Source organism: Xiphophorus maculatus, chromosome 18, assembly GCF_002775205.1.
Source record: "Xiphophorus maculatus strain JP 163 A chromosome 18, X_maculatus-5.0-male, whole genome shotgun sequence".
Lineage (NCBI taxonomy): Eukaryota > Metazoa > Chordata > Actinopteri > Cyprinodontiformes > Poeciliidae > Xiphophorus > Xiphophorus maculatus.
In genome coordinates, this window is record NC_036460.1 from 11,102,393 (window position 1) to 11,115,104 (window position 12,712).

Sequence of the window (12,712 nt, forward strand, 5' to 3'; positions counted from 1 at the left end):
AATGAAGCAGAGTTCATATTTTTTCAACCATGAAACAAACATGTAAGGCAGAAATTCACAGAGCAGGTGACGCGCAAACAGCTGTTTACAGCTAAACACCTTTGTGTATGCAATATAAACGCCTACTTAGACAAACACATGTGGAAGGTGCTTTGGTTTGGAAGGTGATGGAGTTTGTGTGAAAAGGAGTGTTCAGCAAGTCCCTTAGGAAAGATTTGTCCTCTGAGGAAAGCCCTTACGCTGCTCTGAGCATTGCTCGCTCTGAGCCTATTAACTTGGCCGTCCACTGGGACACAGAGGCAGGCGTTCAGGACAGACCAAAAGCTTCAGGCAGGTTGGACCAAACAGGGCCACTGAAGTACATTTTGCTCTAATAGCTAAAGCTGTTTCACAAGAATGGCACAACCTTCAAATAGTGTCATTACCCCTTTAACTTTTTCACTTTTTGTCAGGTTATAACCACAAACTTGCATCTGTTTCATTGGGATTTAATGTGACAAAGTAATGCATAATTGTAAAATAGTATTTGCTAGTCTGTATGACCCAGTACTAAGTAGAACCATTTTTGTCTGCAAGTTGAGTTAAGTTTATTTTTACAGCTCGTTTCAGCAACAAGGCAGTTCCAAGTGCTTTACACCATAAAAACATGAACTTTAACCAATTATGAAATAAGTAATAAACATTGCATTTTCTCAAATCATCAGGAATAATCAATACATTGATCGACATTCTACTAATTATGAATCAAAGACAACTTTAAACAGATAGGTTGTTAGCCTTGATTTAAAGGAACTCTGTGTTTTGGCTGTTTAACAGTTTTCTAGAAGTATTTTCCAGATTAGTGGAGCATAAAACCTGAATGCTGCTTCTCCATGTTTGGTTCCGGTTCTGGGGATACAGAGCAAACCAGAACCAGAAGACCTGAGAGGTCTGGAAGGTTGTTACAACAACAAGCCTTTCAGTAATTTATAATCTCACAAAAGTTTTTTAAAATCTATTTTCTCTGAGCCATTGTAAAGACTTTAGTGTTTTGGAAAACATCTCAACTGACATTGTGCTTCTTAGCAAAGAATTATTGCCCATTTTTATTTGCTCAGTCTCAATTAGACTTATGTTTGGACTTTGACTAGGCTCTCCTAACCAGGGTTTGTGTTCTACTAGCATGTAACCTCAGTTTTAAGTCTTTTGAAGCCTCCAGCTGGTTTTGTTTTGTTTGTTTTTGCCTCCATCCATCTATCAATTAACTCCCTGTTAAAGAAAACCATCAAGCTGCCACCATGTTGTTTCAAAGTGGAAACAGTGAGTGGAGGAACATCAATGCGTTTGTCCCACCCTCACCTTAACCAGGTACTGATACTGCTGGGTGTTCCTCTCCAGGCCAAGCCGTCGCAGCAGGTCTTCTTCGCCTCCTTCTATCATCTGATAGAAAATGTGGAAGTTTCTCTCCCCGTGGTTCTGGTGGACCACCCGGGACTTCTCCAGTAGGTAGTTGATGATGTGGCCGCCGACCGGAGCCCCCTGTCGACGGGACAGAGGCCAGGGACGGCGGTGGGAAGAAGACGAGGAGAAGGAGGATTGGGTAAGGCTGGGGTACTGAGGTGTAATAAAACATGCAGGTTCCAGAGGGATTTTGTTGTCCATTAAATATATAGTGCACTCATAAAAAAGGGGAGGTGTGGATTAGATGTGTTATAACTTCTTAATCCTCAACATATTTTCAATTTCTTTATAAATTTCATTGGATTTTGGAGACTTTTGTCTGCTTGTTACTCACCTTAAAGTCAAACTGAACATCCATGTACTTGCCAAAGCGGCTGGAGTTGTCGTTACGCAACGTCTTGGCATTCCCAAAGGCCTGGAAGGGAGAAAGACACAGCAGATAAGGGAAAGAGAAAGAGGAAAGGAGTGATAAGTGATGGATTGTGGAATAGAGATAACAAGATAGTGCAGATGAAGGAAGGTGATAAAGATAGGAGAAGAATAAAGAAAAAAGGTGAGAGCGTAAAAGGAATGAAGGAAATTGACAGAACTTGTTAAGAAACCTACTAGTAAAGATAATTTTTTCAGTGCTTTGTTCTATAAAAATACAGTCAAATACAGGTACCTCCAGCACTGGGTTGGACTGCAGCAGACGGTCTTTGATGGTCTGCACTTGTTCGCTGGCTGGACAGGTGACGGCGTAGTACTGCAGGATCTTTTTGGACGCTTCCGTCTTCCCAGCGCCGCTCTCCCCTGAGATCAGAATGCACTGGTCCTTCCGCTCCGTCCTCATGGAGCGGTACGCATTGTCTGACACAGCATAGCTGCAGGAGGGGAGGAAGGCAAGAGTAGCAGAAGATTTGATGTCTTAAGAGAAGAGGAAGATATATTTGAGTCCTTAGTTTGCTTTAATCAAACTCTAGCTCATTTACCTAGAAAGTTTGATTTGTTTGAAAATGTGTGAATGTGCAATTGAGCTCTGTTGCAGACCAAAGAAGTAAACTCAGGTCCACCTAAAAACCTAAGTCTCAGTTTGGTAGGCTTGAACTCTGGTGCAGATTAACGACTTGGATTATAGCACAGGGTATTCTGGGTAAATACAACAAAAACTAACAAGAGAGTCTAATCCTAGCAGGAGAAATGATGCATGGTCTTTTACCAAAGACAAAAGATTAATTTGAAAGTGGCTAAAATCTGATGCCACTCCACTTTTGTTTGCATTTTATGAAGAACAAAGTTGCGCTCAGTGTCTTCATCAGATATTTTTGTGTCGTTTCCTTCAGTGATTCTTGGTGCGGCACCACTGCAGATGAGGAGGTGAACAGGTATTCAAACGGTTTGGATCCTTTAACATAATGCTGTGTGAAAGCAAACCGCACCAGCTGAAAATTTAACAAATGCTGCAATTTTGGTCCCCAACTGAACTGAGTCTACCCGGCTATCAAGTGTGAGATACCTTTAGTTTATCCTAAGACAGCGACAAATCAAATATAAGCTTGTTTTATAATGACTGTTTCTTCACACTTCACTTCTTTTTCAGGGATGAAATCAAGCAATTGGAAATTCACAAAACTCTGCGCGTCTCTCCTTATCTAAGATCAGTTAGTAGGAGAGAAACCCAAACATCCAGATCATTTTGGAGGATCCCACCCAATCACAGGTCAGATTAGTCTCAGTAATCCATTAATTGAAAAGGAATGCATATCAATTCAGTACCGAAGTGAAACAATTCTGTTAAAAAACTTAGAAAAACAATAAAAATCCAGAATAAGAGCAATACATCCCTTTACTGGATGACAATGTGTTAAAGAAAATATTGACTTTGGAAAATTCATGCTTGGAATGTGTCATATGCTAGCCCGTCACCGTCTGAGTATAAGCATGAATCATAAAGACCAGAGCGAAACCCAGCTTGTTCCAGTTACACCATCGCTCATCAGCTCTGGATCGCTATCTTCCTGGTTTTGTTATTTCAGCATGTTTTGACACATTTCTGACAGTGGACTAATCGGTGAAAGATAAAAAGCAGCAGCTTGAACGTTGTTGCACTTGCACTTGGTGCCGTTCGTGTTTGACACAGGAGTCTGAGCGGGGGTCAAGTTCGGGTCAGAGGAATTCCCTCTGCAGGGAGGAAACCTCTCGCCTGGTACCAACGCATGCTTACTTTTCTTCCCAGCTCCCCCCCATCCTCCACCCTTCTAACCTCTGCTCTTCGCTGAAGCACATCTCTCTTTCCACTCAGAGGGAGAGAAAACATTTAGCCACACGCTCGAGCGCAGACAACGTAAAATAACAGGCTTGTGAAATGTTTCAGTGCAGCTCCTCTAGACTCTTCATAATGTGCTGGATTGTTTCACTGCAGGTCTTTGAGTTTTGGAAGGATTTAAAGGGAATTCCCTGACCCTTCCTGTGGCAGCATTTCAAATGCTCAGACCGCAGTCATGACGAATAGAGAAAAGGACACTCAGACTTGTAGCTGACCAACTATGAGAAAAGCGAACAAAGCAAATATTTCAATACATTTTATTGCTGTGACAGTATTTAGCACAGCTATGTCATTCTAGAAAAAAAGCAAGGAACACATTATTGCTCTCTGCTGGATTTGATGGATTAAATAGTCTGACTTTACACATTAGTAAAGGAAAAAAGTAGGATTCATAAAAATCTGTTTCAGCGTATTCACTGTAAGCCTCCTTCACATTCTGAGGAACCTGCTGACTCCTCTATGCTGCAGGTTATTTTCTTTTAATAATCAATTATTCTGATGACTAAGTAGATAAAAAGATTTTCACATTCTGCAGATTTTTCACTTAAGCCTTTTTCAAACATTAGAAATACATGAAAAGATACAAATTCCCTTTTCAAATAAGAAAATAAAACATTCACATGTGAAAAACCTTAACATTAATACAGTGTAGGGATGATATACTGAGCATTATTTTGAGTTAATTGGACAGTATAATGTGATTTATAGGAGATTTTCTTTTTACAGAATTTGAACCAGGTGAAAGATAGAATATATTCACAGACAAATATGGATTAATCTTATATATATTTTTGTTTAGTTTTGACTCAATTAATGTTCCAAGTATGTTGCTCTTTCAGCAAATGGCCTTTTTTGAGTCTGTATGCTCCAGTTAATGATTACTGGTTTACTAAAGCAATTGGCAATTATTTCAATAATCGATTTAATCTCGATGAGTCATTTCAGCCTTTCAAGACATTCTGTACAGAAACATCTCAGACAAGAAGATTTGTCCTTTAATGGAGCGACAGCTGCAAACGGAGAGATTTGTGCACTTACATGTGTGGCGAAACCTCATAGAAGTTGACGCCACGGTATCGCTCCATGTGGTTCTTGGTGTAGATCTCCAGGTCTTTATACGGGTTCACCGATACCAGCACAGAACCGATGTAAGTCTGAGGAAAAGAGAACGAAGTGGTCACATTGTCATAAAATAAAAATGGTTTTATAAGAACATGTTTGAAAATTGTCAGCAAATTTCTTACTTGTGTAAATTATAGCTCTAGCAATTAATTTAGCTAAAGAAAGACTGTAAACTATATTAAATTTTAACAAAATTTAAGAAAAACTCGGAATCCCCCTTTTTTGTTTTTTAAAATAAAAAGGCGTAAACACATTTGACAAGGGTTTAAATTATAAAATGTAATCTCAAGAGGTCCAAATGCCCCAGCCACAAAAAATAAATGATTCATAACAATAATGTTTTCAAGATCCTAATAAGTTTCAGAAATCTTAAATTGCTTACAATTTTTTTTTTTTCAATAGGGCCATGCAAAACCAATTTCCACGACACAATTTACAATTAAAACCATATATTTTTGAATTTCAGATTCATTTAAACGTCCCACAGCAGCTTAAGAATCGGTAGCTGGTTGTGTTGTACAACAAAATTATGTAGACCGACTTTCACAACCCAACTCAAGTACTGTATACAAACTTTTTTACTTTAAAATACATATCTCAAAACTAACTCTCACTTTCATAGTGAGAGTTTAGTCTTTTTTCATCTGAAAATTGTGATGCTAACAGATAGCTGCTTCACAAGAAACATTGAAAAATAATGGTGGTGTTTCGCCATTGCTGTGTCTTATTAGAAAAAACATGGCACTAAACTTAAATAATCCCATTAAAATCAGGAAAGTTTTGCCTAATACGTGCCCCTAATCCTCATCATTGACTCACATAGATCAGGTTCTCCTTGAAGCGTTTTCGCAGGTTCTCTATGAATGCCGCCTCGCTGGTGTAGTTCTCCAGCAGGACGAAATCCTGCACTCCCACCCGGTCTCTGGCTGTCAGGGCCGACTCCATCATAGCCCGGACCCCGTCACTCGCCACCACCTGAAACAAGAGGATCACCATGTTTGTTAGTGTAACACTATAATAGTGTAACTAATTATAATCTACAAAATTATAATAACAAAAACAAAACCTAGAAGTTATGACCCTTGTTTTTGATAGTTAAACACATTTAGTGCATTTAAAAAACCCACATCAGACGGCCAAAGTGCTTCACAGTTACATCCACAATCGTAAAACACTAAATGGAGGAAAAACAGTAACAAAAAGTAAGTAAAACACAAAATTAAGATTTAAATTACTATCAAACATATCAAAGAGATGAGTTTTTATCTGCAATTTAAATTATATTAGAGTCTGAGTGGGACAGACAGGCAGAGGTAAGATATTTCACAGCAGCATGTTTAAAGCTTTAAAAGTGAGGAGCAAAATTTCTGTGTTTGTGCTAGAAAGAAGTTAATTCAGGCTGCTACAGTGGGAAGCTACTCCTGATCATTGCACTCCTTTGACCAAAAATGCAAAGGTACAAAATGGTGAAGCCACAAATCTTTGATCAGTGCATTTAAAGAGGTAAAGAGGTAGAGATATTGCCTGGTTCACTTTTCCAACAATAACAACAAATCTACACCAGTTCAAATGCATAAACAGCACTTGGTAAACTATAAGTGTGTGGATGTAAATGAAAGAAGCACTGAAGTCTTTCCACCCTCTAAAACACAACAATAAATACATTTTCTGTTTTCGCTGAAGAAAGGCTTGTAAATAAACTTCTCACTTCTAAAAAAGCGAGATCGAACCGAGCCCAGATGTGGATGGGGAAGTGTTGTCGCCCCAACCCAAGTGAAAAAAAAGACCCATCCTGGTTTCACTTGTTTAAGAAACACCAGACAAATTTAGCATCAGATGTGCAAAGTCAAAGCGCAGCACTCACATGTCTCAGCTCATTGAGGCGTTTGCCCAGGAAGCCGTTTTCTAAAATAGTGGATTGAGTTTTCCGCATAAGACTGGCGAAGTTACCGACATCCATTGTTGATATGCAGTCAGAAGTACAGAGTGCAAACTAAAATAAGTTGGAGGAGGAAGGAGCCAGACTGAGGACAGGACAGGGCACAAGACACACAGAGTAGCACAGCAGGTGTTGTTGTTGTGTTAGGCAGTGCAGAAGACGTCTCCCCCAGGAGACTACAGTGTAGACTTGGATCGAGAAAGAGTTGAGAAGGCTTGAGGGAGGACAGAACATATTAATTAGAGCAGAGGGAAAAACAGGAGAGGGAGAAAAGGGAAGGTGAGGCTGGCGGAGGCCGGGTTGTGACTCCAGTCCAGCTCCATCACTGCTTAAACCCTCCTAGAAACTCCTCACTACAGCCATATTGAGGCCCATTAAAATCTCCGCACACACAAACACACACAGACACGCTCTGCATCTTGTTCAAATTTCACCCAAGTATGCAGAACCACATTTGATCTCAGCCCAAGTGTTCGGTCGGACTTCCCCAGCCTGAGTCAGTCCATGTCCCTGAACGCATCGCCCGGCATCAGGACAACAAACCTGACACAAACAGCAGCTTCCTGAGCCTAATAACATTAGCTAACACTGCCTGCTCCATTTGTGCTCTTTAATTAACTGAACCAGCCTGTAATTTATCTTTACAGCCTCTCAAAGAGGCGAGCGGCTGGGAGGGAGGGAGGCTGCTGGAGTCTCTCTCTCCTGATGCTCATTCACTGTTGTCTCCTTCAGGTCAAAATCAAAGCTGTAGAGCCGCCAAAGGTCTGAAAAGCGGCATAAATTCAGGGTAAATCCTTCTGATTCAATCCCCAGCCATTTTCAGTACCAGTACCAGAAGTTTAAAAGGTCAGATCAGATAATTCAGGCTGCTAAAATAAGAGACAGACCTCAGCCAGAGCTGCTCATTTCACTTTTTGGTCATTTCATATCCAACTTTTTTTAGATCAAAATGGTATCAGATACCCAACCAGCAATGACACTTTCAATACCATTATATCTGAGATATATTACAAAATAAAATGTATTCCTTTAGAATAGAATAAAGAATAAAGTCCTTTTGTCAACCTTTTAACACCAACTTAGACAGATTTCTGCAAAGATGAGGCTAAATTTATACAATTTGGCTTCTTTATATAAATAACATTTCACCAATTGGCTTTTATGATGAACTGAATCTGACTGCAATGAACTGTGTGACGGTTTTGACCAGGAAGGATTTGGATTGCTTATTAAACAATTATTCATTTCCTGAGCAATGAATCAAATCTAAAGACAAAGTTTGGTTTATTTCAGATTACCTTTGTTAGCATCAGGTCATAGCAAACATGGGTTTTGGTATTTATATCTCTTATTTTGTCTTTGGGTGTGAAGCATCCTAGTACTGTGGGGATATGCAGCAGATTCTCTCTCCTTTTAAGCCTTTAGAAACAAACACTTGATATAACTCATCCTCTCAAGATATTTTCTGATTAAACACATCTAGCACAAATCCTGCCTGAATGATTTATTTCCATAATGTATAAATGATCCTTTGCTTTCTTAACACCCATGTTATCAATGCTACATGTAAAAACAAAGTAAAGCAATGAATCAGAAGTCTAGAAAGTTGGGAGAACACCTCTGGAGATAATAATTGTGTGTTGATATGTAACTTTATCCCACACAGCCGTGTGTCTCCCACCTCTCAGCTCTGTTTGGACAATATGAGCTCTGGTGACCTATTGTTTCACACAGAAAACAGCAGCTGTGAGCGTGTGTCGCTACAGCTGAGTGTTTTAATATCCTGGTACTCAGTCACCACTTTGACTTCATTTTATTTGCTCTTCTCACGAAGCTTCTATGTTCAGATATTTTACCAGTTTAGATCTTTGAATTCAAACGCGTTGCTGCTGCGGAAACGCGACTTCCTCCTCAGAGGATTGTTCATGGGAAAGTCTAAAGTAGCAGGAGGTTCAGCCCAAATGTGAATAAAGAACCAAGCAGATTTTACTGTAAAATAGAAGAAAATTTACATGACTTTGCATATTTTATGAAGAGACAGCATAATTAGAGTGGCCAGGACATTTATTCTTCTTTAATACTTCCTCATCTGTGTCGCACTCATGCTCCATTACTTCACTGTTTCCCAATTCTTCTTTCACTGGCTGGCTTTCCTGAAGGTACTGTGGACCTCCACCCGCTTTCAGGAACTCAAGACGTATGTGCCTGCCTGGTTGCCACTAGTCGTCATGTTTTCCAAATCCTGTCCAGCAAACAGAGTCGCTCGGCGCCAGGATGGAGGGAGGAGACCTGAAAAGGTCCCACACTTCTGAGATGACTGATCGCTCCAGTCACTATCGCTCAGACTAGGGCTGAAACGATTAATCAGATTCATTGTCAGCTGATTTAGTAATCGCTAATTATTAACTGGAGTATGCAGAAAAAAGCAGAGCAGTAATTAAACCAAAGCTGTACAAAAATATATACATTTTGCATTTAAGTTAAACAGAAAAATTGTTGTTTGTCAATATGTCCTACCCAAAAAGTAATAAAATGTTTATTTTCTCATTCTTCTTATGAAAAAGGAATTAAATTGTTTGTGTCTTTTAATGCATTTCTAATATTGTATAAAAAAGGATTAAATGAAAAATGCGTAATGAGGCAATTAATAAAATAATCAATAAATCAATCATTAAATAATCATTAATTGCAGCCCTAGTTCAGATTGAAATATCTCTACATCATCAGATCTAATGTTATTTCTGCTAATCTTTAATTCATCTTTAATCAACATAAAGTACCTCAACACCAACTGTCTCCAGATTTATACTACATGTTCATGTGTGTTATACTTAGACCTTATTTAAATGTCTTTTTCTGTAAAGTAGATAAAATCATCCACTTCTAAAAGGAGCAATTACCAGATTTATGTGCAGTAAAGTTACTGTAAATGGGTAATCTAGTATTATAGTCTTGCAGCTCTATAAATTTGGAAGAGTCAGAAGAAAAGAATTAAACCATTATGATCAGAGTTAAGTAGAAGAATCCAGATTCAGCTATTTAAATTCATAAAGCGTCCCCAGCTGCACATTTGAAACAAACTGCATTTGTTTCCCTGCCTGTCTGGAAGACCACAAATGTTAAAAGGACTGAGTTTATTTAGCACTTTTCTAGTCAAACTACCACTTGAAGCGCTTTACGCTACAGCCGCATTCACACACAGTTCAGTAGGAAACTTGAGGTTGAGAGCTTTGCCCAGGAGCACAGAGACAGAAGACACAAAGCATTTAACACACAACCCTCCAGCTGCAAGAATCTACCCACTGGTTCAGATGGTCACTATTAAAGTTTATTACTGGGGAGTCAATGCACAAAATGCAAAAAAAAAAAAAATCTTACAAAAGCATTCTTTTCTAATTTTATTAGCTTACAGCTGTAAACATCAATATATTTTATTGGAGTTTGTTCTGAAAGACCAACACAAAGACATGCATAAGTATAAACAGGAAAGAAAACAATCCATAGTTAAAAAAAGAAAAACATTTAAAAAAATCTGAAAAATGTGGTGAGCAACTGTGTTCAGCCCCCTTTACTCTGATTCTCCCAAATAGAATCCTGTCCAATGTCTTCAGAAAAATCTGGTTAGTAAACAGAAGTTGAAGAGGAGTTTAAAGCCAGGTTATTAAGAAAAATCTCAAACTTTAAGCAGAGGAGAGGGAAATGGGAGAGCCTAATAATAAGGTCACATTGTGGGTTTTTTTAAGTTATTCTTTATTTGCTTATTCTTTGTTCTTCCATATACTATTATTCTTTGTCTCCCTCTCTTTTCCACTTCTCCAAAATATCTGTTGATTAATTAAAAAACATAAAAAATTATTCAAAGTAGAAAATAACTGCTATGATTAAAAGAAAAAAGTATATCCTAATTAACAAATTAATCAATTTCAATTTTGTTGTGGCACCAATTGATTATGTTCTGTGTTTCACTCTTGTTTTGAATGTATTCATTTTAATGTACACCTCCTTGTTTGTTTGCTTGTTTTGTTTTCTGTTTTGGTCATATTATTTTTATTGCCCTTACTCGTTCTATTATATGTTTAATTGTTTTGTAGATAAATACCCTTTCTTGCTTTTTGTCAGTTTTTAATGTTTATTGTATACAGACTAATTGGGGAATAAAAAACAACTCAAGGATCAATCTATGATTGAAAAATCCAACGAGTTCAGCACAACTTAACCAGAAAAACATGTAATTATGATACGATGGAATAATACTCAAAAAAGTCCATTTGACATATTATTAATTTAAAACCTCCAAAATATGAAAAGGTTTAGGAGTTGGCAATACGTCTACAGGACTCTGTGTATCTGTACTCGTTGGCTCGATACTTTAGCATAAATTTATGCCATGTTCAGTAAAGCTTTGTATTAACCAATCAGACCCCAAGGCATGTCAGCCACCTAGAGTACAATGTGTAATCACATAAAATACAGATAACGTATGCAAAAATGTCTTGTTCTTTCTTGTTCACATGATTTGCAAAAAAAAAAAAGTGTGTAGATTTGCACAGGTCTGACTAATTTAACTGGTCTCTCAGCGTTTTGCCCCTTTTCCACATTTTTCATCTTTGAATCAGATTTCTGGTGCTGATTTCTCCCCTCCTCTGGTTCTGTGCTGGCTGGTTGAAACAAAAGGGAGCAGACTGTAGAAATAAAGACTTCAATTTAATTCAGTCTTAATTTGTAAGTGACTGAGGTTTTAAGTGAAAGCTGGAGTAAAGCTAAACATACTGTGACCCCAGAAGCTATGCATGAGCTGCTGGTTTTGTTAGGATCACAAGCCAACCACAACATTTTATAAACAAGGAAGAAGGAAGAAAACACAACAGAGATCTTTTGCAGAGCTTCCAATCAGTCAAGGTCTCCCCAAGCTTGTGTGAATGTGGAGTAAAACATATCCCACAAGTCTGTGCATGTAAAGCTTCTCAGTGCTCGAAGCATTCTCCCACTGCTCACCTGTACAAGACGCAAGCCGTATTACCATTATTTTTTAGTATTACCATAGAGATACTCCTCCAGCAAGCTTAGATCTCTCCACAGAGCATAACAACGCTCCGCAAAGCAGTCAAACAGGTGGAGCGAGCAAAACTTAACCACCCATCTAAGGGCATGTGGGCTAAACAAGCTGGCAGCTGCTAAAATCCTCCTAATTTTCTTCCACAAAAATCTATTTTAAACAATTCATATTGTTTATTTACTCTATTCTCCACTAGCAAGGATCCAGTTCATAAAAACAGGCAACACATGATATTGGTTTTCACAAGGAGGAGACAAGCTTTGAGATTTAATTTTGGACAATCGAAGAATTCTGCATGTCTACATAAAAACTGCCAAGTCATGTCCTGCACACCAAATCTGTGCCAATGCATCAAAATCAAAAGAAGAAAAACAACAAATATCATTAAAAAATGTTTTATAACTGTGATATGTTATCAGGCTGAACTCGAGAGGTCAAATCTTACTTCTTTGGAATTATTTCAAACTATTCTTAAGAAGTAACATCTATTATCCAGTGTCAATGCTCTTAGGATGTTTTCACCCCTGATAGTTTGGTAGATTCAGTTCGATTGGGAACATTTGTTACATTTTCAGCTGATGTGCTTCACTTTCATACTGAACTGTCAACCAAACCAAACACTTTGAAAAATATGTTTCACCCTCTCGCCTGTGGGGGCGCTGCACCAGGAACCATTGAAGGAAACAACATGAAGAAGAAGACACCAAGCGCAACTACTTTCTTCATAAAAGGTAAATAAAAATTGAGTGACACCAGTTTTTTTAAAAGATTTCTCTATTTTTTACCAAAGACCACAAGTCATTTCTTCCACCAATATTGGACTCGCACATTTGTTTTGGTTCTCTTTACC

At 38.3% G+C, this 12,712-nt stretch overlaps 1 protein-coding gene across 5 annotated transcripts in view; it reads right to left on the reverse strand.

The window, feature by feature from the left end:
- Positions 1–12,712, reverse strand: part of myo1c (myosin IC) — a 56,889-nt gene that overhangs the window by 16,044 nt on the left and 28,133 nt on the right. For all 5 annotated transcript variants that reach the window (XM_023351232.1, XM_005804512.2, XM_023351234.1 and 2 more), the window contains exons 2-6: positions 5,687–5,842; positions 4,784–4,899; positions 2,105–2,303; positions 1,775–1,855; positions 1,339–1,518 (exon numbers count right to left, since the gene is read on the reverse strand). In XM_023351232.1, coding sequence (XP_023207000.1) covers positions 1,339–1,518; positions 1,775–1,855; positions 2,105–2,303; positions 4,784–4,899; positions 5,687–5,842 — 732 coding nt within the window. The remainder of the gene's footprint in view (positions 1–1,338; positions 1,519–1,774; positions 1,856–2,104; positions 2,304–4,783; positions 4,900–5,686; positions 5,843–12,712) is intronic.